At 55.9% G+C, this 27542-nt stretch overlaps 1 protein-coding gene across 9 annotated transcripts in view; it reads left to right on the forward strand.

The window, feature by feature from the left end:
• The first annotated feature begins 23402 nt into the window (after window positions 1–23402).
• Window positions 23403–27542, forward strand: part of ELN (elastin) — a 32291-nt gene continuing 28151 nt past the window's right edge. For 4 of the 9 annotated variants that reach the window (XM_036309310.1, XM_036309307.1, XM_036309306.1 and 1 more), the window contains exon 1: window positions 23404–23606. In XM_036309310.1, the coding sequence (XP_036165203.1) occupies window positions 23525–23606 (82 nt within the window). In that variant the 5' untranslated portion in view covers window positions 23404–23524. Of the gene's footprint in view, window positions 23607–27542 lie in introns of all 9 variants that reach the window. The other 5 variants (XM_036309303.1, XM_036309305.1, XM_036309304.1 and 2 more) reach the window with 2 other exon arrangements.

Consider the following 27542-nt stretch of genomic DNA (forward strand, 5'->3'; position numbering starts at 1 on the left):
TGGGTAGGGTTTCCTTTGGGGGTGGGGGTGGTGACAAGCCTTGAAACTAGATAGAGGGGGTGGCTGCACAGCATGGTGACTGTATTAAATACGGCTGGGTTCTACGCTTTAGAATGGTTAACGGTTAATGTTAGGTGAATTTTACCTCAATTCTTAAAAATGCGTATCACTGTTTTTTGGGGGGAGGGGGCGTTCACATGGGTGGAATTGGGCTGTGGGCCACATTTCTTCCTCACGTGTTCCACTCCGTGCTCTGGTTTTAAGATCTAACAACACGGTCTCGTCTCCACCAGCCTTGTTGCTTTGCACTGTGACATGGTGTCCCACGGTGGGTATGGCCACCCAGGAAGGCCCGCTCCCTGCCCCCACAAGCAATGCAGCCATGGACGTCCCCTTGTGAGCCTTGGGGGTAGTGCCCTGAGGAGGAAGGCAGGAGAGCAGGCTTTAAGGCAACCAAGCACTTCTAGATGGCACTGCAGCGGCCGCTCAGCCCGCATCCCCGCCAGCACTTGGAGTCACCCAGCTCTCGAATGCCCGGCAGCCTGACAGTGTGAACCAACATCTCATTATTGTTTCAGTTTGCATTTCTCTGGTCATAAGCGAGTTGAGTCTTTCTACGCTCTCTAATTGCTTAATTTTTCCTCTGCGAATTGCCGCTTCATACTCTTAGCCCATTTTCCTGCTGGTTTCGCTGTCTTTTTCTCCTTGCTTTGCAGGCATGCCCTGTATATTCCAGATTGAAGTTCCTTGTTGCTGTAAAATCACAAGTAGCATCCTCCTCCTATCTGTCACCTTGTCCATGGCCCTTCATTGAACCGAAATCCCTAATTCCAGCTGGATATTTTTGAGGAACTTGATAAACTTACTCTGAGACATATGGAAGAATACAGATTCATGCGTGGTTAGGTCAGTGGTCGGCAAACTGCGGCTCGCGAGCCACATGCGGCTCTTTGGCCCCTTGAGTGTGGCCACGAAGTTTTAATCGCACTGTACGTGCGCGCCCGCACGTGGTATTTTGTGGAAGAGCCACACTCAAGGGGCCGCAGTTTGGGGACCACTGGGTTAGGTGAATGTGAAGAAAAAAGCAAGAGAGGGAGAGCCGCACTGCCCGACGTTGGCACATACTACAAAGCCGCCGCCAGGGAAAGGACGTGGTACGAGGGCAAGAACAGACAAACGGGCAAGGGGCAGAGGAGCCGGCCCAAGACAGAGCCCAGCACGCCCAGGTTCGCTGGTGGCAGGGTTGAGGAAACGGGCTCACTTTATGGAAAAATGGCACTGGACGCCTACTTCAAGCCTCATCAAGTCCAGATGGATTAAAGTCAGACCCTAAACGTGAAAAAAAAGAACTGAGTTTGTTTGAACAGACTGTTGGAGAATATCTTTGTAACATAGGAGTGGGGAAGGACTTCTCAAAACAAAACCCCAAACGTAATGCAAAACCGGCGGGCCTCTGGGCCTCTGGCCTTATCCACAGGAAGTGGCTTTTCCTCCCGGACACCAGCCTGGGCCCTGCCCACCTGGTGAGTCATGGGCGCTTTCGAGGCTGGCGGCCCGCCCTTCCCGTCGGTCGGTACCCAGGAGGGAGCCGGGTGCAATGCCCGCCTTATCTCTCCCTCGCCCAGGCCCTGCAGACATGAGGTCAGGGCTGGAGAGGTGATGAGGGTGGAGGGCAGGAGGGAGACAGCAGAGGTCAGGGAGAGGTTAGGGGTCGCTAGGAAAGCTGCTGCTGCCCTTTCGAGGTGGGTGTGGGAGGCAAACCAGGCCCCTGGGGGACCGAGCAAGCCTCCAGGGCTGGGGGTGGAGAAAAGCTCAAGTCATCAGAGGGTAGCTGGGGTGAGAGGAACAGGGACGTGTGAGCCAGCCTAGTGGAGCAGAGGGCTCCAGATTAAGATCTCATATCTGGGACTCTGTCTGCACACCCTGCCCCTCCCAGAATCCTCTCCGGTTTCTCTAAGGGCTCTTGGGAGCCAGTCCCTTCCAGCCAAGACACACCAGACTGAGACACTGAGAACAATCGAGGGTGTGTCTGCCTCTCCCAGCATGTGTCTGCGCTCCACCGGGGTGTCTCCCGGGAGCGCTTTGGGTGTCTGCGTCTCATCCCTGGGGTCACCCGGCAGAGGGTCACCCAGCTGAGCGCCAGCATAAGTGCGAGTCTTTGTTTCTGGCCCTTCTGGTTGCCTGACACCCAGACCCAAGCCTGGTGTGTGCGGGTGCCCATGTGTATGTGACCATGTGAGTGCAAATGTCTGACCGTCTGGGTGTCCCTCTTGCTTTGTCCCTGAACCAATGCTGGCTATTCCAACGCTCTTTTTCCAGAAGGCCTAAGAACTGGGACAAGACAGCGTGTCCTCCACCCTGTCTCTGGGCATCCTGACCAGGGGACATGCTCTGTGAGTTAGGCAGGCAGTCGGTCAACAAATATCTATTCAGGGGCGTGTAGGTCAGCCTGAGGGCTTACAGCCTGCTCTGCCGCCATGTGCAACGCTTAGGGACTGAGAAGGGGATGTCGTCGTCCCCTCTGGCCAGCACCACTGTCCCCTCCCCCAGGGTGCAGGTTTGTGGGGGGCCAACTCCATAGTCTGTATCTCCCTCCACCCTGTCCCAGCAGAGAACCCAACTGCGTTTCAAGAAAAACACATTAGCCGGATTATCCTAAATATACAGATATACAGACATGGGTGACAGATAGATATTTAGAAAGAGACAGGCATCGATTTGTATACACACACACATATATACATACATTAAAATATTGCCACTAAATTTTGGACTTTTGAATCACAGTATCATATTATTTATATAGAGGAGTGCACAGATCACATGTGAACGTTCATCAAGTCAAATGTGAATTTTCACAAACTGAACACATTTGTGCTGACGGCACCCAGGCCAACATATAGAGCTCTGCCAGGACCCCCAGAAGCTCCCTTACACCCCCTCCAGCCACTATTCTCCCACCCGCGATAACCACTCTTCTGACTTCTCTCACCATGGACTAGTTTTGCCCGTTCCTGAACTTGATGGAAATTGAATCCCAGCGTGTGTAGCCTTGTGTCTGACACTCTCCACAGCTGTTGCCTGTAGGGACAGCGTGTGTGTGTTTGATGCAGACAACACCTGTGCCTCCTCCATTCTGCCCCCGCCCAGCCTGAGTTCTCAGGAGCACACCACTGGGAAGATCCTAGAGGGAGCCTTTTCGAGAGAACAGATACCTCGGGCCTGTGTCCTCCCAGAGACGGGGGTGACCTCAGGGGCTTCTGTTGAGCTCCCAGACACTGGGAGCAGGGAATGGACCCCAGGCCTTCAAGCCTGGTGCAGGTGCTGGGGGCAAACCGCCGCCTTCTGGGCAAGATGGGGAGCCTTCTCAGGAGGGACTCTGAGGCCGTGGGTGAGGGAAGCTGGGCAGATGTGGACGGAGCACATCCTAGCACAGTGAGGACTCAAACCTCCCACTGCCTGTCTCCAAGAGAGGACGCCTTTGTAGGCCACTCAATCCACACGGGCTCCCTCCCCAAGCCCTGTCCCTGTGCCAGGTGCAGGTACAAATGGGGGCCAGACACCCCTTTGCTCCTCCTTTGAGGCCCAGACTGAAAATACCTCCTCTGTGAAGCTACCTTGACCTCTGTCCTGACCCCTGCTGGACCCGCAGCCCCTTCCTCAGTGCCCCTGGCGTGGTGTTCTGCATCCTGGTTCTGCACGGAGGCGATGCCTCAAGTGTCATTCTAGGATGCAAACCTGATCACATATCCTCTCGGTTTTGAACCTCCCTGGGCTCCCATTCACTTCCGTTGAGCTGTTCAAACTCCATCTGACATTTCACTCCCGGCAGGATCTGGCCCCAGCAGCCTCCCCACCTCGTTTCTCTCCACTATCCTCTCTCAAGCACCACCCGAAATCTAGCCTCTGTCTTGCTTTGTGCTTTCTGAACTGTGGTTACCCTGATTGCCATGCCCACTGTGTCCCTTTCAGCTAGCCAACTTCTTCTTGTCCTCAAAGACTCTGCTGAAAAATCCCCCCCCATTCCCTGCAAGAAGGCTTCCCTGACTGCAGAGGCAGGGTCAGCACCTCCTCTGGGTTCCCACAGCCTTATGCTCCCCTCAGGGCACCCCATTCCTCCATTGTAATAACTTCCCCACTGGACTTTGGGCCTCTGAAAACAGAGGCTGGCACTGAGGAGGGGCCCTGTGTGGGCGCCTGAGGGCATCCTGGGGGAGGCATCCAGCAGGCAACTGGCCATGTGGCCCAACAAGTGTGGCCCAACAGACAGACTTGGGACTGTCACTGGTATGAACGCAGTGGCTGCGCTGGCACAGGGCCCTGCATGGTGCCATCATGGGAAGATGTCAGAGTATTGAGGAGGACCGTCCTCCCAGCGATGAGCCAGCCTCTCCTCCAGGCCGGCCAGGCGGCCGTGAAAGTGGCGTGACCCTTTGGACCAGAAGCCAATCCAGGACAGCACCCCTGAGTTGAACCTCATTGACTCCTCCAGCTGCCCCTCAGGATCCCACAGCCCCCCAACCATGTCCCCCGGCCCATTCTCCACGTGGCAGTGCGAGGGCACATGCAGATCTGACTGTGATAGCCCCTGCCTCACACACGCCATGGCTCCCCAGTGCCTCGGGGCAGTCTTCTGGCCTGATTCCCATGGTCAGCTGACCTTTTCAACCTCGTCTCAGCACCCACACCGCATCCCCAGTACTTGACTTCATCAGAGTAAACCGTGGGCAGGTCCTCAGTCTGTTCCCCCCGAGCCTCTGCCTCTGCCTGGAGCCCTCCCTCCATGCACCCCCCGGCCCCAGGTCCTCTACAAATGACCCTGCTTTCTCAAGAGAGGACTGACTTCTCCACCCCCGTCCTCCTGCTGCGCCCCTCGCCATCTGTCCTGGACCATGAGACACTCTAGGCACCACCCTGTCCACCTCTATCGTCCCCACTGGACTGTGGACTCGGCCACGGCTCTCCTTGGTGCATCTCCATGCCTGGGGCCTGGCACACAGTATAGTTGTCCCCTCTTATCCACGGGGATACATTCCAAGACCCCCAGTGGATGCCCCAAACCACAAATAGTACCAAACAGCATATACAATGGATGGAGAAGAACAGTGTGAGACTTCAGCGCACACTCAGAACGATGTGCAATTTAAAACTTATGAATTGTTTATTCTGGATTTTCCCATTTAATATTTTCGGACCATGCTTGACTGCAGGTATTCGAAACCTCGGAAAGCAAAATGGAGAAAAGTGAGGGACTACTGTAAATGTCTGTTGAAAGATGAGGGAATGCACCTATTTTACAGACGAGGGATGTGAGGCTCAGAAGAGCAGTGATGGTGGCTCAAACCCACTGTGGAGTACAGACACAGCGCTTTGAGTTTCTAAAAGGGTGTAGGCTAGTTTCCAGCCTCTGGGGCCTGCCTGTTCGTCACCCTACCCCCGTCAGTCCCTGTAGGAAGCAACAGTCCCTTGCAGGGGCCACCCCTTCAGGAGCCAGGGAGGGAGATGGCCACTGGAGAAGTCTTTGGGTACGTTTGGGGCTGCTTCCTGAGAACCAGGTCACTCAGGGCAGCTGCTCTGCAGAGCCAAGAGCTGCTGGAGAGGCCCTAGGCTTGCCTCTGGGCTCCTCTCTGCCTCCCAAGCAGGGTGGGACTCGGGGCGGGGCGGGCAGCACTGGAAGGGTGTGGCATGAGCCAGGAGACAAGGGGAGAGGCAGGGCTGATTTATGAGCAAGCAGTGATGGGACCAGTTGGCAAGGTGGGCACGCACGACAGACCCTTGGAGATAAGAGCCCACAAGTATGTGAGCGATGTAAACAGCGGGGGGTGGACACCCCAACTCCCCAGTACCAGCCGGAGACATCGAGACCAGGGCAGGACGAGGCAGCCATCTTGGACAGAAGGAAGCATCAGGACCTTCCCTGGCTGGGCTGGGCTCTGCCCACCAGCAGATCTGGACCCCTCTCTCTTCCCCACATTGCCACCTCCTCACCACTGCTCACACTATCCCTTCCACGGAGATCTTACCTCATCGCTGAACCCTGCCCCACTTGGCATTCTCTCTCAAGGCAAACCTGTTCCAGAATTTTTCCTGAATTCCTCAGTCTCTCCTTCATCACTGACTGGTCAAGTCAGTCTCTCCTCCTTCGTGGATCATCATGGCCCTTCTCAAGCTCAGGCTTGCAGACCTCCCACACTTCCCTGAGGATGTACTTACCACCTTGGGGACTTTGCACACCTGCTGGCTTAGCTCTAAAGTCCTTCTCCACTCTGATCTACTAGCAAACTCCTACTCAACCTTCAAAACCCATCTCATAGTTTCCTTCCTCCAGAGTCATTCCTGCCTCTCTAATGGATGCCCTCAGCTCCCACAACCCCCACCCCATCCCAGCCTTCTCCGTCACAGAGCTCAGCACTCTTCCCAGCCTTTGATGGGGGCTCCCGAGGACAGAGGCTCATGTGTGCCCTCTCTGTGCTCCTGACTTCCACTGCGGCTCTTGAGGACGCAGGTTCTTCCAGGTTAAGACTGGAGGCTCCCTCCTTTTGTGAAGATGCCAAAAGATCAGGCCTCCAGCATAATTCCCACCAAACCCTGTCCTGGGCCCAGGGACAAAAGGTGTTCTGGACATTGCCCTTTATCCTGATCACGGTGGTCATGTGGAGGGTATGACTAGGCCAGGGGTGGGCGAACTTTTTGACTCGAGGGCCACAATGGGTTCTTAAACTGGACCGGAGGGCCGGAACAAAAGCATGGATGGAGTGTTTGTGTGAACTAATATAAATTCAAAGTAAACATCATTACATAAAAGGGTACGGTCTTTTTTTTTTTTAATTTTATTCATTTCAAATGGCGGCCCGTGGGCCGTAGTTTGCCCACAGCTGGACTAGGCCCAATTAAAGAGGAGAGAACTGAGGCTGAGGGCCTGGGAGAACATACCTATCCAAGCCATACTCCAACAGTGGCAGAGCCCAAGCTGGTTGATGTAAATGACCTGATGTCTAAAGTAGGTTGAAGACACGCCCACTTTAAGTACAGTGCAGGGCACATACCAGCTGGTGTCTGGGCAGGACACAGGGACAGGGGCAACGGTGGTGTCTGCAAGGGCTGCCTGCTCAGGCCTAAGAACACCTGTGGGCCGGGCCATGCCATGTCCATGTGGGGCAGAGATAGGTACGAGCTGAGTGCCCAGGGCAGGAAACAGAAGAAGCAGGGCATCAGCCGTGTGCACAGGGCCGGTGTCTGCTGACTGCCTGCGAGGGCAGGAACACAGCTGTATGCCCATGGCACAGCCACCCGGTAGTGCATCCAGCAGACGCCCTTGGCTGTGGGCACAGCCCAGGGACCCACGTCTGCAGACAGGACTGATCGTGCCAAAGCAGAGCCCCAGCCCTGCAGACAGCCTCGACCCCTCCTCACTGCCCTCCCACAGGAATGCATGACTTTGGATGAAGACTGTGTCATCCAAGAAACATTCCATGTTTTCCTTGGTGCGTGCTCTGGGAACGTGGCAAGAACGGCTGTCCACCCTGCCGTCCACATACTTGGGCAGCTGCCGGAATTCCGCTGGGCTGCCCAAGCCAGCCATGTCCTCAGTCTAGAAGTGCCTGGCCCCTGGGAAGGGCCCCGCCCACCACTCCACCACCTGCCTGGGAACTCAGGCAGCCTATTCTGGGGTTGGAGGAGGGTAGTTTTCAGAGAACAGAGGTCACCTGCCCTCCACCCAGGCCCAGGCCCAGGCCCTGCTGGTCAAGCACTGTCTTTGAGTCTGGGAGACAGAGACCTGGATGCTAGTTCCCATAGAGGCCACACCCATGTGATGTGCGGCAAGCCACACCTCTCTCTGGGCCTCAATCTTACCCTCTATACAGTGGGCTACCCCAAGGCCTTCCCAAGTCTGAGGGATCTGCAGTTAGAAACTTTGGGTCTTGGCCTAGGCAGCTCACACCGACAGGATAGAAAGGGGCCCGCAGGTATCCCCACGCCCATACCCCACAAAGGCAGGGACACATCAGCCTTTGTTCCCGACGGCGTCTTGTCGCCCAAAGCGTCTCTCCCTCCGCCCACTTTGAGCGCAGAAGCCAAGGTGCATCTGGACCCTGCCTGGGACGCCCGCTCTGATCACTGACCCATCTCCTTCCCTGATCTCTCTCGCCTGTCCCTGCCCTTGTGTTGCAGGTGACCAAGCAAGCTGGGGCTGTGGGGGCTGCTGTCTGTATTCCTCCCTCTCTAGTGGGTCACCCAGCACAGCACAGCCCTCAGGTGGCTCTGAAACAGTGCTGTGATGGGCGTGCTCCCCTGGGGGGCAGGAGAGTCAGTGGCTCACAGTTCTGCAGCAGCTAGCCCTTCCCTCCCTTCAGAAAAGCCTCCTACCAAGGCAGTAGGCCTGGGTGTCACTGGGTCCAGGTGAGGTTGGCTGACACCAAGCACCCACCTGCCAGTCCTGTACAAGCCAGTGATGGAGTCGCAGAGGGGGCAGCCCCATAGGTGCAGCTGGGCCCCGCCCCAGCCCTCAGCCCTAGGCCCGGTGGTGGACAGACCTTAAGGGTTTTCATGTTTCCTTGAATATTTTTGGGCTAGAACCTGGGGTGGGGGCTGAGGCCACACTGAACAGCAGACCGGAGTGGTCCTGGTCCTCAGGCTCACGGGGCGCCCAGGTCCAAAGGGTGGTAGAGCCCAAACAGCTTCTTTCACAAATGAGGAAACTGAGGCCCACTGAAGGGAGGAGCTTTCCCAGGGCCCACAGTGCACGGAGCACAGAGCCCAGATGGGAGCCCAAGGCACCTGCCCTTGGCCTTCGACTGAGCAGCTTCTGAGGTGGCAGCTCAGAGACCCTGCTGAAATGGGCTCCTCCATAGACACTGGGCCTGCTCCTCCCTCTCTGGGCTCAGGCCCCTGCCACTGGACACAGGTGTGTGTCTGGGGGAGGCATGTCGAGGCTATGCCCTCTGACTGGTGTTCTAATCCGGGAGGTTCTGAGACTATGCCCTCTGACTGGTGTTCTAATCTGGGAGGTTCTGAGACTGTAAATCTACCAGAGAATGACCTCTCAGGGCCAAGTGCCAGCTCCCAGGCTCAGGGCCTCAGCTGGGACCCCAGAGCCAAGAACCAGGCCAGGTTGGGCAGGGCCTTGGTCAGTCCTTGGATCTCTTGACCTGCCAGGCCCATCCTCCCCGTCTGCCCCTGTCCAGTCGGCGTTTGCCTTGGCCTGCCTCTCACCCAGCCCTGTGGAGGCCCAAGCGCCTGGATTTGGTCACATCCGGCCCAGCCGTCTAAACAGGCCTTAGGGCCTAGAGCTTGCTGAGCCCAAGGGGTGCCCAAAATAACATCTGACTCAGCGTCCCTACAGACACCCCCACCCGCCTGGGCCCTCAGGGAGGGGCCTAGAGGCAGCCCAGACAGGGGACTGGGCCAGGTCAGATGGCCACCTGCTCCAGTGAGGCCCTGCCAGCAATGGGCCCAGCCCAGAAGGCAGCAAGACTATCAGGGTCAAGAGAGCGAGGCTGGGCACAGAGGGAAGCGGGGGCCCTGCCCTGGGGCTCCCGAGGGAGTCAGAGGTGTCTGCAGATGGTGGCAGTGCGGTGTGGTCAATGTCATAGCAGAGGGAGAAATGGGGCTGGAGGGGAGGGAGGAAGCCTGAGACCCAGCCTAGGGTCAGAGAACACTCCCAGAGGCAAGCAAGTCTGGAAGGATGGATTGAATCTGGACAGGATAGGGACTGAGGAACCACACTCCAGACAGGGGAGTAAAAGGAACAGAGGCCAGGCACTCGGGCCTCATACCAGAACAAGCTAGGTACCTCCACCCCTCCGCGGCAGGCACTGACAGCCCAGGACAGCTCCAGCTCCAGCCCCTAAGGGCAATCCACTCTTCACACCATGGCTCAGGGCCCGGCCTCGGAACAGGGACAGGGGGGGAGGCCGCTGTCATCCAGGGTTTAGTCTGGAGTGGGGTCAGGGCTTGGCCTGTGGTGGGGGAGGGGTGCTCTAAGTTGTGAGACTTAGGCCTATAGGGGGCATGTGGCCTTATCTCCCTGAACATGGTCCTCCCCAGGGGTTGCGGCGTTCCCACGCCCCTGGGTGGGTGGCTGGTGTCAGCCCCTTTGTTTCACAGCCCTTGGCTGCTGTGAGGTCATCCTGCCCCTCTACTCCAGGCTGGGGCAGGAGGCGGACACCTGAGTCCCCGCAGGCCTGCGGCTTAATCCCCCAGCTTTCCTGAGAACGGCTCTGCTGTTCTTGGCCAAGGGCCTCCACTGAGCCTGGCACGGCCCTGGCTTGGCCCTCACCAGCGAGTGAGGGCTTGGCAGGGGCCCAGCCAGGGCGTTGGACATGAAAAAAGCACAGAACACGGGTCCCGGGTGGGCAGCAGGGGCCCAGCTCAGCTCTGGTCAGAGGCTCTGTGGCAGGATTGGGGCTCACCTCCTGGGCCCCTCTAATCCAGTGGAGGCCCCAGCAGCCTTCTCCCAGCTTACTTGGTCCAGAAAACATTCAGACCCTGCTCCTCACGCCTCTGAAACAAGTGAGGGCTTCCCCAGCGGGAAAGATGGAAGATTGAGGGCAAGACCCTGGTCCTCCCTGCATAATGGGTCTTGATTGCATCTTTCCATGTCCCCAGCTCAGTGCCAAGCTCTGGGTGGGGCACAGAGATACATTTTCTAAGGAGCCCCGAGGCCAGTCTGCACACCTCCGCACTGCCCCACTTTCTTGGTATAACCCCGAGCCAGTGACCTCATGGGCCACAGGGAGGGCTGTAGCTGACATTGGTGGGCAGCTACCCTATGCCCAACATGTGGAATGTGCTCCTTAACTCCTCCCCACACCTCTCTCTCAGGAAGGGGGACACTGAAGCTCAGGGGGGGTAACTGCCCAAGTCAAATAGCTCCAAGTGGGACAATAGGAACTTGAACCTTAGATGGTGAGCCCAGAACCTGGTGGTAGCAAGGGGGACAGGGGAGAGAGAGAGAGAGGGAGAGAGGGAGAGAGAGAGAAAGACTTGACACATGTTTGTGTCTATGTGTATTGTCCATGTCCGTGTTTGCATGTATGTGTGTGTCCTTTGTGTGTGTGTGTGTGTGTGTGTGTGTGTGTGTACAGCGGGAAGGGGCAGGGAGAAAGGCTGAGCATGCGGAGCAGCCCCTGGGCGGTCCCCTTTTAGGAACCCCCGAGCCCCCTGGTCCGTTTCATCAACAATTAGGGTTTTCACATCCTTTGTTTACAGACCTCGTTTGTGACCCTCTTTCCTGAAAATTACTTGGAGAGAAACATTTCAACTCTGAAACCCCAGGTACCTACCAAGTTCTCTGTGTGTTTTTAAATTGTACAATCACCCCACTCCGGGGGCTGGGGCTGGAGGTGGATTAGCAGCAGCAAGCTCAGCAGATGGCAAGTGACCATCACGTGAGACCCCTGGTTCACTCATTATACATGTTGAATATGGGCATCGAGGAAGTCCTGCGGAACTCGGGATAGGACAGACTAGGCTTCATTCACCATTGGGCCTCCGTGCCCAGTGCTGAAATAGACTGTGACTGAAATGCAATAGGTGCTCAGTCAATATTTGCTGAATAAATGAATGAGTGCCTCTGTTGAATGGATGACACCTGAGCTTCTAAACCACCTCAATTAATTAATAGCTGAGTGCCCTTGAATGAGTCATTTAAACTCTACTTTGGATTAATGCTAATGAGGGACCTAGACTAGATCAGAAGCATTAAAGACACAACATGCAGGGCACAACGCCCACCTCCGCTCCCAGGCAGACATTACCAAGCACCCGCTGTGCCTGGAGATCCTCAGACTCCTTTCTAACACCACTTTGGGCAGCCATTACTAGTCAAATGTGGTGGTGAAAGAACTTGTTTGCCATCCTGAGAGGGGACGAGATTCTCCAGCCCGTGAATCTATGAACAAATAGATAGAAGTGAGGAGTGGGGAAGGATGGGGTGAGGAGGCTCCTTGGAGATTCCTTGGCCCAGTCTGAGGACCCTCAGAGTTGTATGAATGGAAGAGCTGGTCCCAAACAGGTGGGAAAAGAAGTACATATGGAGAGGGGATGGGGACCCCACTTGTTGCCTGAATCCTGACAGGTTGGAACCGGCACAGCCTGAAAACCACAGGTAGCTCGGAGCTTTTACTAATTTGGGGGCTGGGAGGAAGGTCTGGGGCCAATGAAAGAGCCAGTTCCCCACCAAGCTTGGGGAGGGATTGGATGGCAAGCTGAAGCCTGGCTCTGCTGAGATTTAAAGTGCTCTTGTATCGCCCAGCCTGTGTGGCTCAGTGGTTGAGCATTGATCTATGAACCAGGAGGCCACAGTTCAATTCTCGGTCAGGGAACATGCCCTGGTTGTGGGCTCAATCTCCAGTAGGGGGTGTGCAGGAGGCAGCCGATCAATGATTCTCTCTCATCACTGATGTTTCTATCTCTCTCACCCTCTCCCTTCCTCTGAAACCAATAAAAATACATTTTAAAAAATAATAAATAAATAAAGTGCTCTCGTATCAAAGTAGGTCAGAAACTGAAAAGCGAAAGGTAAAACTACAAAGCTTCTAGAAGAATGTCTACCTGACCTTTTAGAGGACAAAGATGCCTTAAACACTAGAGAAAAGATTGATAAATTTGACTTTATTTATTAAAATCAAGGATTTTTATTCATTAAAAGGTAACATTAAAAGAAAGGCAAACCACAGAGCAAGAGAAGATCTTTCTAATACATATAACTGACCACAGAATTGTATCAACATAAAAAAGAACTGCTACAGCCCTAGCTGATTTGGCTCAGTGGCTAGAGCATCGGCCTGTGGACTGAAGGGTCCTGGGTTCGATTCCAGTCAAGGGCACATGCCTGGGTTGCTGGCTCGATTCCTAGCAGTGGGTGTGCAGGAGGCAACCGATCAATGATTCTCTCTCATCATTGATGTTTCTATCTCTCTCTGCCTCTCCATTTAAATCAATAAAAATATATTTGGGGGGGGAGGGAAAAGAACTGCTACAAAACAATAGGAAAATATCAAACAACCAAATTTTCAACTATGGACAGAAGACTTGAATAGGCACTTCACAAAGTGCCCAAGAGGCATAGGAAAAGGTGCTCGCCGTCATTATTCATCAAGGAAATGAAAGTCAAAACAAAATGAGGAACCCCTATACACCCACCAGAATGGCTAACATGTAAAGACTGGCAGTTCTAACCGTCAACAGGAAGCGGAGCTGCTGGAACGCTCATCCACTGCTGGCGGGGATGGAAAATGGTGCAGCCACTTTAGAAACTGTCTGGAAGTTCCTCAGAAGGTTAAACACACACTTATCGTCAAACCCAGCAATTCCACTCCGGCTCTATCCCCGTGAGAAATGAGACTGTATGTCCACAAAAAGAACTGTTCCTAGTAGCATTACTCATAAGAACAACAACAAAAAGGAAAAAACCCAAATGTACATTAGCATTAAAATGGGTAAGTAAATTGTGGCACGGTTCTAAGATGGAATATTACATAGTGATGAAAAAGAATGAACACACAACATAATTACATTTCACAGACACAATATGAGTAAAAGAAACCAGACACAAAAGAGAACCTATGTTGGAATTCCATTTATATGGAGTCTGTCTTAGTTTCCTGGTGCTACCATAACAAAGTATTGCAAACTTGGTGTTCAAATAAAAGAGTTTTATTCTCTTCCGGTTCTGGAAGCCAGAGTCCAAAACCAAGGTGTTTGAAAGGCTATGCTCCTCTATGCTTCTCTCTAGCTTTTGGTGGTTGATGGTCATCGTTGGTGTTCCTCGGCTGATAGCTGGTTCACTCCCATCTTGGCCTTCATCTTCACCTGGCCGTCTCCTCCCTGTGTGTCTCTGTGTCTCTGTGTCTTCCCATGGCCTTCTGATAATGACACCACTCATGGGATTTCGGACCCACTTTAATCCAATATGATGCCATCTTAATTGGATTATATCTTCGAAGACTCTATTTCCAGATAAGGTCACATTCACAGGTACTAGGGTGTAGGACCTGAACATATATCTTGGAAGATACAATTTAACTCACAACCGGGTTCAAGACTAAGCAACACTAATCTGTGGTGAGAGACATCAGCTGAGCGGTCATCTCCAGCAGGTACTGACTGGGAGGGGGGCACAGAGGAGCCTGCGGGGCTGCAACTGTTCTACGTGTTGGTGTGGGTGTGATGCTACGGGTTACAGACTCGTAAGGCTCAAACTGCGCACCTAAGCTGTGTGTACTTTACTCATGTGTGTCATTCTTGCTTTCACATGCTCTTGTGGAGTTGAGTTAGCTGTTGGGTAAGCAGAGTTCACTGTGCAAATCAATATGACAGCACACACACACACCACATACCCCAGACAGACTGAAACAGAGACACACACACAGACCCACCTTCCCTCACCGACACCCCCTCACCCACACCTCCCCACAGCCTCCGCCTCCTCCTCTCCTCCTCTGTGATCAGCAGGGGTTGGAAGGAGGGCCATCCAGGCTGCCTGGTGATTTCGAGTGTGGAGTATGAGGCAGACGAAGGATGCGTCTCCCCCAGAGTTGAAAGCTAAAACCCGTGTGGGGAACATGGAGACCACCCCATGGTCCCACTTCCTCCTCTGGGGCCTGGAATGAGAGTTCGGGCAGCTGGGTCTGCTTAGGATAAACAACGGAATGCAAAGCCCAGGGACAGATAGCCGCAGGCCTGCAGCACTAGGTCCCGAGAGGCAGAGAAAGATGCCAGCAGGAACATGGAGAGAGTGGAGGGAGAAAGAGGCACACACAGAAAAAGAGACAGAGGCACACAGTGAAAGACAGAGAGAAGGGGACAGAGAGCAGGGAACATCTATCCAGTCACTTTCTTCCTACCCCCGGGTGTGTGTGGTGGGCTGGGCCACGGTGGCGCTGGGAACACAGAGGGGCTGAGACACAGCACCAGCCCCCAGGGAGCTCCTGAAAGTAGGAAACAGAGGCCCCAGCTATCCAGAAGGAGGGAGCCCGGCTTAGGGCAGGCCTGCCTCCTCCTCTTTCAGGGGAGTTTGTGTCTCATTTGCTTCCAAGCCCCTCAAGAATCCAGAGATAGAACAGAGCCCAGAGAACAGAAGTGATGCGCCAACCAGAGCGGGCCCTGGGCTCAGCAGGGGGAGGACCCCCAGTGCAGTGGCCCAGCTCCAGGAGATGGGCCTCAGCGACCTCTGAACCCCCACTTTTCTTCCTCCCGGGCCTGCTCTGTCTGAGGATTGGGGCTAGGCAGATGCTTGACTTTGGGTAAGATTCAAACCCTGACTCTGCTGTCACTGGCTGAGGGACCTTGGGTACATCACTCACTTCTCTGGGCCTCAGTTTACTCTGAAAAATGGGAGAAGAATGTTTTAAAATATAGGCTTCATTATATTGGGAATGGTGAAGCCAACCCATCAGGAGACAACTGCCATTGGAAAGACAGCTTGTTACGCGCAGCTCCCGAGTGCAGGTGGCGGCCACGTCACCACGGGCCCCACGGGGAAGCACAAGGATCGGTCAGGAGGCAGAAGGAGGGGAACATGGGCAAGAGCCTTTGTTGTTGCTTCTGAGGGAAGGAACGGGCGAGGCAGGGTAAGCGGATTTCAGATTGGCTCGTCGGGATAATTTCAAACCCAGCAGGCTCTTTGGCACAGGGGCCGTCTCTGGCTGTCTGATACCTGGCCGTGGGGTGATTAGGGCAAGTGGGGAGTGGCCCCGAGTGTGAGAGCCCACATAGGAGGTGGTTTGGGCGTGGACTCTGGGGCGGCTGGTTTATGTATGAGAGGCATGCTCCTGGGCAAGTTATCTGCTTTCTCCAGGGATTAGCTAGCCCTGGGAGGGGCAGTCCCTCCAGAGGCAGCAAGACCCCAAGACATCCAGTCATCAAAACCACAGAATAAAAAGATGTGATTGATATAGGGGAATAAAAGCACCTCTGCATTTGCTTGGAGGTTAAACCAGTTATTTTCATGGAAGCCCCCAGGATGGTGAGCAGGTGGCAGGAGCACAGTACAATCTGGACTCCAAAGCCACCTCTCACCTCCTCTGAGAAGCCTTCCCAGATTGACCCCACCTGGCACCTCTTCTGCTTAAGGCCCCCGTTAGGCCTGCCCACCCAGCAGCCCCTCCTCTGTCCTCAGGTTTCTGAGGAGCGTGCCCTGAAATCCCTGATCTCCCCTGAGATGTCCTCTCAGGAGCCCTGGGGAGCCTGAAGGGCTTTGGGGCTCAGGGTAGGCGCATGCTGCTCTCCAGAACAATGGCAACCAGAGCCTGGATGCCAGCACCCCCCCCCCCGCCCCCCCGTTCTTACCAGCTTGGCAGAAGCATGACCCTGCGGCCAAGCCAAGGCAGGGGTCAGGGAAACTCACAGCCAAGGAGTCTCCCTTTCCCCAGTTCACTTGTTCACTTGTAATGGGCTCAGCCACACTGCGGGCGTCTACGTTAGAGCAGGCCTCCTCCCCACGAGGAGGACAGCAGCCCCGTGGGAAGGTGAAAATCAACTCATGAAGAGTCATTGCAATCGTTTCTTTCAGACTTTCTGCGACATCCAGAAAGAAAAGTCCATCATAATCCAGTGCTCACATGCAAATACATGTAATTCAGACAAAAAATTCAAGACACAAGGCTAATTTGGTCACATGTATTACACTGGCATCTATTTCATCCTGTTCCCTCATTTTTAAATGCTGTTCCTTACCCACTACATCAGTTTTGCACCCCACCAATGGACCACATCCTGCAATATGAAAACTGCTTGAGGCATGTGGAAGGCTGAGCAGGAAGGGCCGACATCCTCCCAGAAGCAGTTACTGGTGGGCCGTAAGCAGGGCGGGGACAGCCTGGATCGGTGTTTTCAGGAGCTTGACAAGGAGCAGGCAGCCTGTGGGTGGCCTGAAGAGCAAAGGCCAGCCTCAGGCAGAGCTGCTTCAGCCTTCCTCCTTCTGCAAACACGACCCGGACACATCTCCCCTTGAGAGAAGAGAATAGGAGTCAGCTCTGGCATCGTCGCCTCCAGGAAGCCTTCCTGACTGCCTTCTCTTGCCCAGAACACTGCAGGTGCCAGTGTCCTGTCTGTACCCCCTCCTCCCAAGGCTCGATTCCAAGCCAGACCAGGCAGCTCAGAAATGTGCAGAGCAGAATAAATGAGGGAGTAGATAACCCAGGCCCCGTGGGAGCCCCTGGCCCGGCCTCGCCTGCCTCCCACCCCGCATCCTGGCAGCTGCCCTGCCCGCCCGGTGGGACCCGCCCGGCGCCACAGGGATCAGGCCAGCTGAGGGTTCCGGGCATGGGTGGAGGGGTCTATCCAGGGCAGGGAGTGGCCGAACGTGGTGTAGGGATGGAGACCGGCTGAACCCTGGAGGAAGAGAGCTCCCTGCCCAGCCGTGTTCCCGGTTCAGGCTCTTGGAAGGGCTCCTGGGCACGGCAGGCTGGGGGAGGTGAGGTGATAAGAGAGAGCAGGAGGTTGCATGGCTGTGAACAAGGCAGAGGGAGCATGGGCCAGGGTGGGGGCAGGGGGAGCATGGACAGCTCTGCCCATCAGGCCCCAGAGCCAGCACAGAAACCCCCGGGGTGCCTGCTCTCCAGGTGTTCGTGCACCTGAAGCTGGGGCTACTGCCCCATAGGAGGGCAGTGTGGTTGGCCAGGGTGAAGTACCCCAAAACCCTCAGCTCCAGCCACGGTGTCTTGAGGTGACCTGGGGTCAGTGTGTGTATTTCTACAGGACTCTGTTTCCTCACCCGGGTAGCAGGGTGTTTTATTACGTCATGAACACCTGCGTGTATCCATTCTGTACCCTGCTCCTCCTATAGCTCACCCGGCTGCAAGCCAAAGCAGTCTGAAGCCTTTTTCCTTTGAGAGCCTATCCTAAAGGGGCAGGAGACTCAGGGGGAAGACGTCCCACCCTAGAGATGGGAGAATGCTCTGTGGTCCCGCGAGCGGATCTCTCCTCACAAGCGTCCGCGAGGCAGCCCAGGCTCCAGGCTCCCCAGCCTCGGCCCAGTCTCAGGGTACACAAAGGCACAGAGGCTCCAACAAGGGGGTCATGGAGGTCAGGGCCCTTCTGTCTCCAGACCCCACACTCTCGAGACGCCTGGATTTTGGTCCGAGATGGAGGCAGAGCCCCAGTAAACTGGGGTAGAATTTACTGCTGCCCGCCCATGTGACAGGGGCCTCAGAGTTAAGATTAAATAGATCTAAAGGAGATACCGAGAGCGCTCTTTCTGGCGGCCAGAGTTTGTAGACAGGGCTCCTGACCCCGTGTTTATAAACCGGGATAATAATATCTGTGATCGCAAAGGGAGATGTGCTGTGTAAACTGTCAAGTGTCAAATGAGAGGCGTGTTCTGGCCTCCTCATCCCACGTCCCCTGGGGAGGGGTGGTCCCAGCACCCGGCTCACAATGTTCCCCCGAGACCGCAGCGGACAGCCCGCGAGGCGATGTGGGAAAGCACAGGGCAGGACGACCGGTCCAGGACACCCCCCCCCCCCACCCTGGCTTGCACCCGCCAAGGACCCAGACTGACAAATGACTCAGACACGCAAACACCAGGGCCTGAGCAGAGGCAGTGACTGCACAGAGGTCGCTGGATCAAAGGCAGCTCAGGGCAGGGTATCCCAGGGTGGTAGGGGGGCTGGTACTTGTGGGAGGGGCTGCCTCCCCCCTCCCCCAGCCTCAGCGGTTTGCTTCGGTTGCCTGAGATGGTGCTGTGGTCCTCATCCCACCTTTGAGCACTTGCTGTGTACCAGGCTTTTAAGACATGAGCCTTCAATCTTGAAAAGCGTGTGCAAAGCCCTGTCTCCATTAGAGGAAACGGGGGCTTCCCTGGGTTAATGACTCTTTACACCGCCATTATCAGGAACGACTAGGTGACCTGCTACTCATGTCAGTCAGTGTCAATCCCGGCCATATCACCGACCACTGGCGCCACACACCCCTGCCCCACTCTGCTCCCAGCACCCTAGCCTGGGGTTGCAGAAGCAGCCTGTCCTGGAATCCCAGCCCCCATCGCAGCTGCTAAACCCCTCTCCACGTACAGCCTGTTCTCCCCTCAAGCCACGCCTGCATGAAGTGAGATTCAGGTGGCCCAGACCAGCAGTGCCCCATCTCTTTCCGGCTGCAGACCCTTTACCTCCAATGAAGTCTGACACCTGTCCTGTTGCAGGTCCCTTCTGTTCCTGGCTTCTTGCGGTCAGAGGGGTCCCGGCTGCCGCTGGGGAGACAAGAGCTACGCAGGCCTTTCTCATTTTCTAGCCAAAGTGTTGGCTCTGGGCCGATGCTGCTTGGTACCCTTCAGTAGGCGGTACCCGCTCTGGCTCGGTCACCAGCGTGAGGGCAGGGCCTCTCCCCTGGGGCTGCCTGTCGTGGGTGCGCCCAGGTCTTTCCCTGCCAGCCCTCAGGGCCGTCCCTCCTGCCCTGGCTCTCTCCCTCATCCTCACACCCTTCTCACCTGTGAACTTTGAGCAGCAGAAGTCACCATTTAGCTTTCCCTCCTCTCTTGTCCTAAGTCAGGTTCATTCTCACGAGTCCCCTCATAGTCTCAACCTGTGCTGTCTGCTCCGGTGGCCACTGGCTACATGTGCCTTCTGAGCACTTGAAACGCTGCTAGTCCCAATTGAGATGTGTTCTAAGGGAGTACAAAACGAAGGCAAAACATCTCATTAATACTCTCCCTATCAATGACATGTTCAAATGATAGTACTTTAGATGTAGTGGGTTAAATTTTACGTATCTTTTATGTTATATGACTACTAGAAAATTTTAAATCAGAGGATGAGGAGGTTCTGGCCATCTTCTCAATGCCTGCAGTTGGGTCTCAGGGATGAGGGCAGGTGTTTGAACCCATGCTACCCAATCCACATTCTTTTCTGTGGCAAACCTCACCTAGGTCCACATGAGAAAGCCACGCTCCTCCCTCCCGCACACAGAGCTGCAAATGACCGTTAGCAGAGACTTTCACCTTGTAGGGAGCACAGCAGGGTCCTGGGTCTGCCTGACTCCAAGCTCTTCCCAGACTAGCCAGGCAGCCCGTGCTGATCTCTCTCTCTGGTTCAAGGTTTCATGCAGATAGAGCACCCTGCACTCAGTGGATAAAAGGACTGTGTGTAGACAAGGGAAAAGACAAAAACTGCACCCCAGCATTCTGGCGGTGTCCCCATCTTCTGAAGAGCGCATCTTTGCCTATTATCAGACACTCTTGGACGACGCGGGAGACAGAAATGATTCCATCCTCTAGCTGGCTCCGCTGAAGGCCAGGCCAGCAGGGGATAAGATGAAATTCTGAGTACCGACGGGCCCTCGTAGAGATCCAAGGGGCAAGGATGCTGAGGGCACAGACCTGCAGAGAGAGAAGCTGAGACCAGGGAACATCAGCAACAATGGTCCCGTGTCCAGCCTCTAGGACAAGCCTGGCAGCTGGGAGCAGCGGCATCAACCAGAAGGGAGGCTGGCCGGCCAGGGGGAAGGAGAGTGACAGAGAAGCTGAGCTGGGTAGGGCCAAGGATTTGAAGGCAATTCTCAGAAGTCTGGACTTTATCCGGAGGCAACTGAGGGTTTCTGAGCAAAGCAGCGGCACGCTCAGAGCCGTGTGGAGGCTGGCAGCCCTGTTCTTCCGAAAGGGCTGAACCTGCAGGGGCTGAGGACAGAGACGGCCTGTCAGTGACTCACCTGGATGCCCCGCAGATGTGGCTTGTCAAGGATAATGGTGAAGCCAGGCTTCCCCAGCATTTGGGGAGCCCTCTATGGGAAGTTCATGACCTTATTTAATCCTTATAGCTAAGAGTGGGGCCAGAGCAGCTGAGGGCTGTTGGCTTTCTTGAATGTATGAGTGAATGAACGGATGAAAATTGTTTGATAACTGTAACCCCTCATCCTTCCATTATGTATGGAAGGCACTGGGCTAAACTGCACTGGGTAATCCAGTTAACGGATGGGGTTCTGAACTGAGGCTCCCCTTTGGAGGTGCGCAGAACCTTGGTGGATATGAGTTCATGGGGCTCCTGCAGTGAGCATGGGATGCTAAGAAGAAGGGGGAACACAGGTCGGGGTGGGGGGGCAGGATATAGGGCCCTGGTCCCGCAGAGAGAGGCCTGGCCCAGCAGCCTCAAGTCTATCCCTGCAAGCGCCCCTCCACACCTCTCCTGGATCCCCCCACAGCAAGCTCTCTCCAGCTGGCTCCAGCTTCTCTCCCGGTCCTGGAATTAATAAAGACTCTGAGCAGACTGCGGTTTGTAAGTCTGAAAGCCGGTTCCTGCCCACGTCATTGCCCTGAAAAGAGTGGGGCCCCGCTCCGCACCAGCACCCCATCCTCCCCCCTCCTGGGGAGGGGCAGGCATGCAGAGGCACCCTCTGGTCTCCCCACCAGCAGGCATATCCCAGCACTGAGCCTCAGGCCCTGACCCTGAGCAGCCCCTACCTCCCCAAGGACTGGCTTGGGCTCATAATCTCCATCAGCTACCCCCAAAACACCCCCAAATCACACACCCTGGAAGTAAGAGCTGCACATTTGCTGTGCAAACACAGCCGCAAGACAATTCTGCTGGCACACCCACCCCTTCCAAACTCCTGGAGCGCCATCACCTGAGAGCGGGAAGAGGAAGGGATGGCCCAGGGTCCCGAGGTGGCCCAGCAGAGAGGCAGCCCAAGAGTTCCTCTACAGACAGGAGTGGAGCTTGCAGAACCTGTGGTAGTAACCTGGCATTATTACCAGGACTAGCACCAGGTGAGTACAGAGCATTTGGGATCTAGGCGGCACAGGACAGAAAGATATGACCACATTTTATTTATCTTTGCAATAACCCTCCCAGGTAGCCATATTAATAACCATTTGACATGTGAGGAAACTGAAGCTCTATGAAGAGGTGACCCCACTAGGAAGTGCTAGAGCCAGATTTGAGGCCTAGGTCCCCCCGGAGTCCAGCGCCTGCCTCTGGCATCTCCACTCTGGGCCACCCCTGGTAGCCCTGCAGACTGCCGGGCGCTCCTGGCTGGAGGAGGGGTCGTTTCCCTCCTTTCCTGGGAGCTGTGGTGTGTCCTCCCCTCACTCTCCACCTGGGCGAGGGCAGGTGGGGAGAAGCTCTCAGACTTTGTGACCTCGACTTTTCCCCTCCAGCCTGTGATGAGGGCAAGCGCCAGTGCCCCTCTCCTACCCTCTGGCTCTCAAGTCCCCCCACCCCCTACTCCCGGCCCCCCAACCCCCCGGGTCCTCATCCTGCCCAGTTAGGCAGGAACAGTCCCAGTCCTGCTGGAAATGCTGGTCCCAGCTGTTTCAGCGCAGGGTCGCCCCCTCCTGGCCACCCGAGGAATGTCAGTCCTGGGTGTTCTGGGGCTGGGAGAGAACCGGCAGCTGAAGCTCCTGTGACTGGTCTGGGGGCTCCACTGCTTAGTGTTGGGACAGGTGGGGGCCAAGTGATAAAGGGGGTCTGGGCCACCTATCAGCCTTGGTGGGCTCCCTAAACCCCTGTGCACCCACAGGGCACCGGCGGGACCCGGACTGACCTTTGCCAGACACTTGGACCTGCACAAGCCTACATGTGGGGCTGTGACCTTGATCCATGTAAATGGGACCCCTGTGGTGTGCCAGGGTCTCCCACATGTCCCCCAGATGCCCCAAGAAACAACACCAACATGGTCTTAACTCCCAGGCCGTCCCCCAGGGCAGCCCCTCGGCCTCTGCAGACATGGATCAAAGACCTGCCCCCCCCCCGCCCCCCCCCACCCCCCACCCCCCAGCTTCAGGCAGGAGGTTGTGACCTTAGCCCCTGCAGAATGGAGCTGTGTAGTGAGTCAGGGTCCCCCTTCCAGCTCCCAGGTGCCTCAGGGGACAATGACAACACGATTTTACCTTCCAGGCCATTCTGCCTGCAGCAACCTCAACCTCTGTAGACACTGGCCCTGGCCCAGCCCCCAGACCAGCCCAAAACCCCACTTCCCCAGATTTAAGCAGGGCCTGTCTGTGGCCAGGTCTGGGGGTGTTGGGGAAGTCTGGAGGGCCAGGGTGGGGGCAGAGGCGCGGGACAGCTGGCCTGTGTCCCCACACTGGGCCCGGGGCCCAGCCGGAGGGGCGGGGGCCTGGCCACTCAGGACTTGGCTAGGACTGGATTTTTGGCCGGGCTGCAGGGCCCTCCCTCCTGCTTCCTCTCCCGAGGGCTGTCCTGGCAGAGGCCCCCCTCACACTTTCTGGCGGGAACGGGGCCAGCAGTGAGAGAACAGCCACAGAGGGAAAGCGGGAGAGAGATGGGGAAAACTGCGTGTGTGTGTGTGTGTGTGTGTGTGTGTGTGTGTGTGTATGCGCACGCGTGAGTGACTATGTGTTTTAAGGAAAAAAGCCCACAGTCCAGTCCGCTCAGACCCAGCCTGGGAGGATTGTGAGCCGGCCTTTCGTAATTGCCCCCCTCCCTGCGGCCCCCTCCCCCAGGCCTCCCCCTGCTCAGGCCCTCCTGCCCGCCCTCTCTCCCTCCCTTCTTCCCTCGCAGCCGAGGAGGCAGCAATTACGCTTTGGGGATAAAACGAGGCGCGGAGAGCAGGCTGGGCATTTCTCCCTGAGATGGCGGGTCCGACAGCTACAGCCCTGTGGCCTGGAGTCCTCCTGCTCCTGCTGTCCATCATCCACCCCTCGCAGCCTGGAGGTAGGCCTCACCCTGTTCCCGGAGCCGCCTGCAGCCCTCCATCCTCCCAGCCAGGTGTCTGGGCTAATAGATGAGAGGGTGCCCTTCACCCCCAGCATCCTCCAGGGTTCCCCGGCAGGAGCCCGGCAGTCACTGGATCCTTGGAGCTGCCCTTCCCAGGACCCAGCCCATGCTGAGGGAAACCTGTCACATAGATACCCCACGATTTGGGATGGTCCCCAGAGTGTCCGGGGTCTGCTGCCCTGGGTGGAGGGAGGGCCCCCTGCTCCGTCCCTCGTGCTCTCCCAGTGGGGTGTTGGACGCATGCTGGGGAGGGACTGTTCCCATTGGGTCTGCAGGCACCTGCAGTTTGCACACCTGCGGACCCAGCCCAGTGGCACACATGCCCTGCGGGTAGAGGACCTGAACTAGAGAGCAGCCAAAGTGACCGGTGTGGCTTCAGCAGGTTCCTTGTCCCCTGGGAAGGCAGGGACCCCTCTGAGGAAGGTCAGGGTTAGTTGATTATGGAGTTGTGGTTGGAAAACTGCTACTGTGGTCTGTCCCTGGTGAGAAGGACTGGGACTTCTGAGTGTGTGTGTGTGAAGTATGTGTGTGCGTGTGCACGTGCGTACACATGCATACATGAATGAGTGTGTTGCATGCTCTTGCACAGGTGGGCATGGGTGTGTATGCCAAATATCTCATCAAATAGTGGAGAAGGTTTCCGGGATAAATGTCTGTTCACAAGTTCATCCTTGGACAGGTGTGTGTGTGTGTGTGTGTGTGTGTGTGTGTGTGTGTATTTGTGTGTTTGGGGGGAGGAAGGTTGTAGGGTATGTGAAAGTGCCTGTTGGCATATGCAAAGGTCTGCCACCTGACAGGCTTATACACATGGGAGATCTGGTATCCAGGTGTGCATGTGAATGTGCGTGAGTGTGTGTGTGTGTGTGTGTGTGTGTGTGTGTGTGTCTAACACAAGGAGGACAGGGAAGCTGGGTAAAGTGTCCATCTCCTGGCAGAGGGAGTGTGGCCATGGCAGAGGCTGGAGTAGACCTCAGGGCAGTCCTGGACCATCTAGGGTGTGCCCTGCACAGGTCCCAAGGGTACCCCTGTGGGGCTGCTACACACCCTGGGGGACCCTGGGAATGACCCTCCCGCCTTGGTGCTCCTGGCTCTGGGAAAAGGGAAGTGAAGGTTCACAAGGCATTTGGTAGGGTGTGCTGGGTGGGGTAAGGTTCCTGTGCGAGTCCTCCTTGCCATGAGAACCAGACCTTCAGTGGGGACCGGCACGGGAGTTGCACAGGGTGGAGCAGGGCCAGGCAGGAGGGCTGGAGTGGGGGACCGGGGAGGAGCGGCAGCTGTTTCCGTGAGATTGACTTTCTGGACCAGCACTGCTGGGAATAGGCGCTTCCTGCACAGAGGTCACTGGCTCTCGGACCTGAACGGGGCTATGGGACGTGCGCACCATCAGGTGGAGCCCAGCGGGGGGGAGCGAGACAGCCCAGAGGACCTGCCACCCAGCTGCCTGAGAGCAGCAGCTCTGGACCTGTCTGGGCCTCCCCTCTCCAAGGTGTGGCCCCTGAACACCTGCCTGCCTTCCCAGAGCTCCCGCCTAGAGTGAGGCAGTTAATCCCCACAGGATCACCTTAACCCTGAGGGTTACCAATTACTGTCTTCACTTTACGATTGGGGAACTTGAGGTTCAGACAGGCTGAGGCAGTCCCAGGGACTTTAGTACCAGCCAGCTCTCTGCCCCGGGCCAAAGGATGAGGGGGCAGGGGCCGGGGGGCTAGGCAACACTTGGGAAAGATCCGGCCTGGGACTGAGCCCTCTAGGGTGGGCACGCCCTAGGGCAGCAGGCACCTTCTCCTTGTCCCCTCAGTGACACTGCGAAATGTCCGCTGGCCTTGTTCTTTCCTTGCAAACATAAATCACAGCTCTGCCCCAGGTGGTGGAGGACTGGGTCCAAATAAGGGCTGTGTAAATTCAGGGGCTTGTGCCCAGAGCCTACCAAAAGCTAGAGAGGTCAAGCAATAGGGAGGCTGCACACACACACACACACACACAAACACACACACACAGCCATCGCACTCTGGCTACCCTGGGGGAGCCCAGCTTCCCCCCACCCCAAGACAGTGTCACCCCACGAGCTCCCCAGATCCAAAGAACCACGTTGTCAGTGGAGGCAAGAAAGAGAGGCTCCCCAGGATGGCTGTGCAATGGGAAGGGTTGTCTAGACCCAGTTAGGATGGGTCAAAAGCAACTTTGAGGTCCAGCTGTCCTAGACCCCCAATACTATTTAAAGCGAGAGGGGAGTGGGGAGAAAAGAAAAAGAAATCAGGCATCTCCCCATCCCCCAGAAATATTATCACTTTTTTTCTGATTCCAGGACTGGGGACAATCTGGAAGAGGGTTTTCTTTTTTTGGGAGGTGGGGGGTGAGAGGGGTTTTCAACCTTGGCCTCACATTGGAGTTACCCAGGGAACTAAGAACAATTCTGATGTGGAGGTCCCACCCAAGAATTCCTGCTTTGTTTGGTCCGTGGAGGGACCCTGACACAGAGGCTTTGTCAAGGGTGACTTTAGTGAGCCTCCTGGGCCCAGGAGCTCTGGCTCAGGGGTTAATCCTGCTCTCTGTGTCCACTAAGGCCAAGGCAGGAGGGCAGACGTGCCCAGTGAGGGATCGAGTCACCCACTGGAGGACAGATGGTTTTTGAAAAGCCCTTGGCAGCCCTTCTCCATGCCAACAACAAACAGCTTCGTGTGGTCTTATCTGCTCCCCAGGTTGGCCCTCTGGACTCGGGCTTGGCAAAGCCCCTACTGAGGACCGCGGGCTCACTGCTTGCTCCTAAACAACCTTCTCCCAGATCTTGGAACTTGGAGCCCAGGGCCCAGACAGAAGGCCCGTGTGCGACTGGGTTCAGCTGTAGGTCCCAGGCCAGGCACTCAGTTTCACTGGCTCTTGGTTTCCCTGGCTATAAAATGGGGAGAAACCTCCCTGCCCCACTATCTCCTAGGGCTGGTGGGCGGCTCCAGCAATGAAACAACTGCCAAGAATGTATCAAGGAAGAGGACTGTGGAAATGTGAATTTTTAAAACGATGTATCTTCTTATTCAGAATTTGCCAACTTGAGCTGCTCAACCCTTATAATTCGTGCACAGTTATAAGCTTTAATTTCCCTCCTGCTCTTCATGCCATGGTTTGTCTAGTGGGGAGCAGAGTTCAATGGTGCAGAAAGCAGACGGGACGAAGGCAGGGGGTGCCTGGAGGAGACCCAGGAAACCGAGGAAGGTTTCACAGCAGAAGTGACATTTGAGTTAGACCTTTAAAGAAAGGTCAGTGTGTGGGGAGCTATCCTGGGATGACAGGTGAGCCTCGGTCTATAGGGCTCTGGGAGGCAGAATTAGAGAGATCTCTGGGCAGAGTCTATCTTGATAGGAGGAAGATCTCTCTGCAGGTAGAGCTGACAGCGTCAGAGGTGGTGATGTCCCTGTCACTGGAGGTGTGCAAGCAGGAGCACCAGGGGATGCTTGCAGAAGGAACTTCAGCCCAGGCCCGAAGACCGTTATGATCCCTGACAGTCTAGGATCATGATTCTAAGATGCAAGAGACGAGTTCACCCTGGACTGGCCGGTGAAACAAGCCAAACCCACATAAAATAAGACAAGTGTGCTGCCGGCCAACTCAGCAATGAGAGTCAAAGGCTGAGAGAAGGCAGGAGGGAGACTCTGAGCTCAGTCTTGGTGGAAGGGTAGGACTTGGGGAGAGGAGACCGCATTTCCGGCAGGAAGGGTGGCTGCCGCCCTTTTGAAGGCCCTCCTGTCTTATAGTCTCACCTCTCCTGCACTTGAAGAGAGAAAGCAGGGCAGGGCACCCTTTACACCCACTAAGTCTTCTCCATTTCCTCAGGGCAAAATGGGGATCAAAATCCACAGCTCCCCAGGCTGTGATGGTTCA

The sequence above is a fragment of the Myotis myotis genome, unplaced genomic scaffold (assembly GCF_014108235.1).
Source record: "Myotis myotis isolate mMyoMyo1 unplaced genomic scaffold, mMyoMyo1.p scaffold_m19_p_5, whole genome shotgun sequence".
Classification (NCBI taxonomy): Eukaryota; Metazoa; Chordata; class Mammalia; order Chiroptera; family Vespertilionidae; genus Myotis; species Myotis myotis.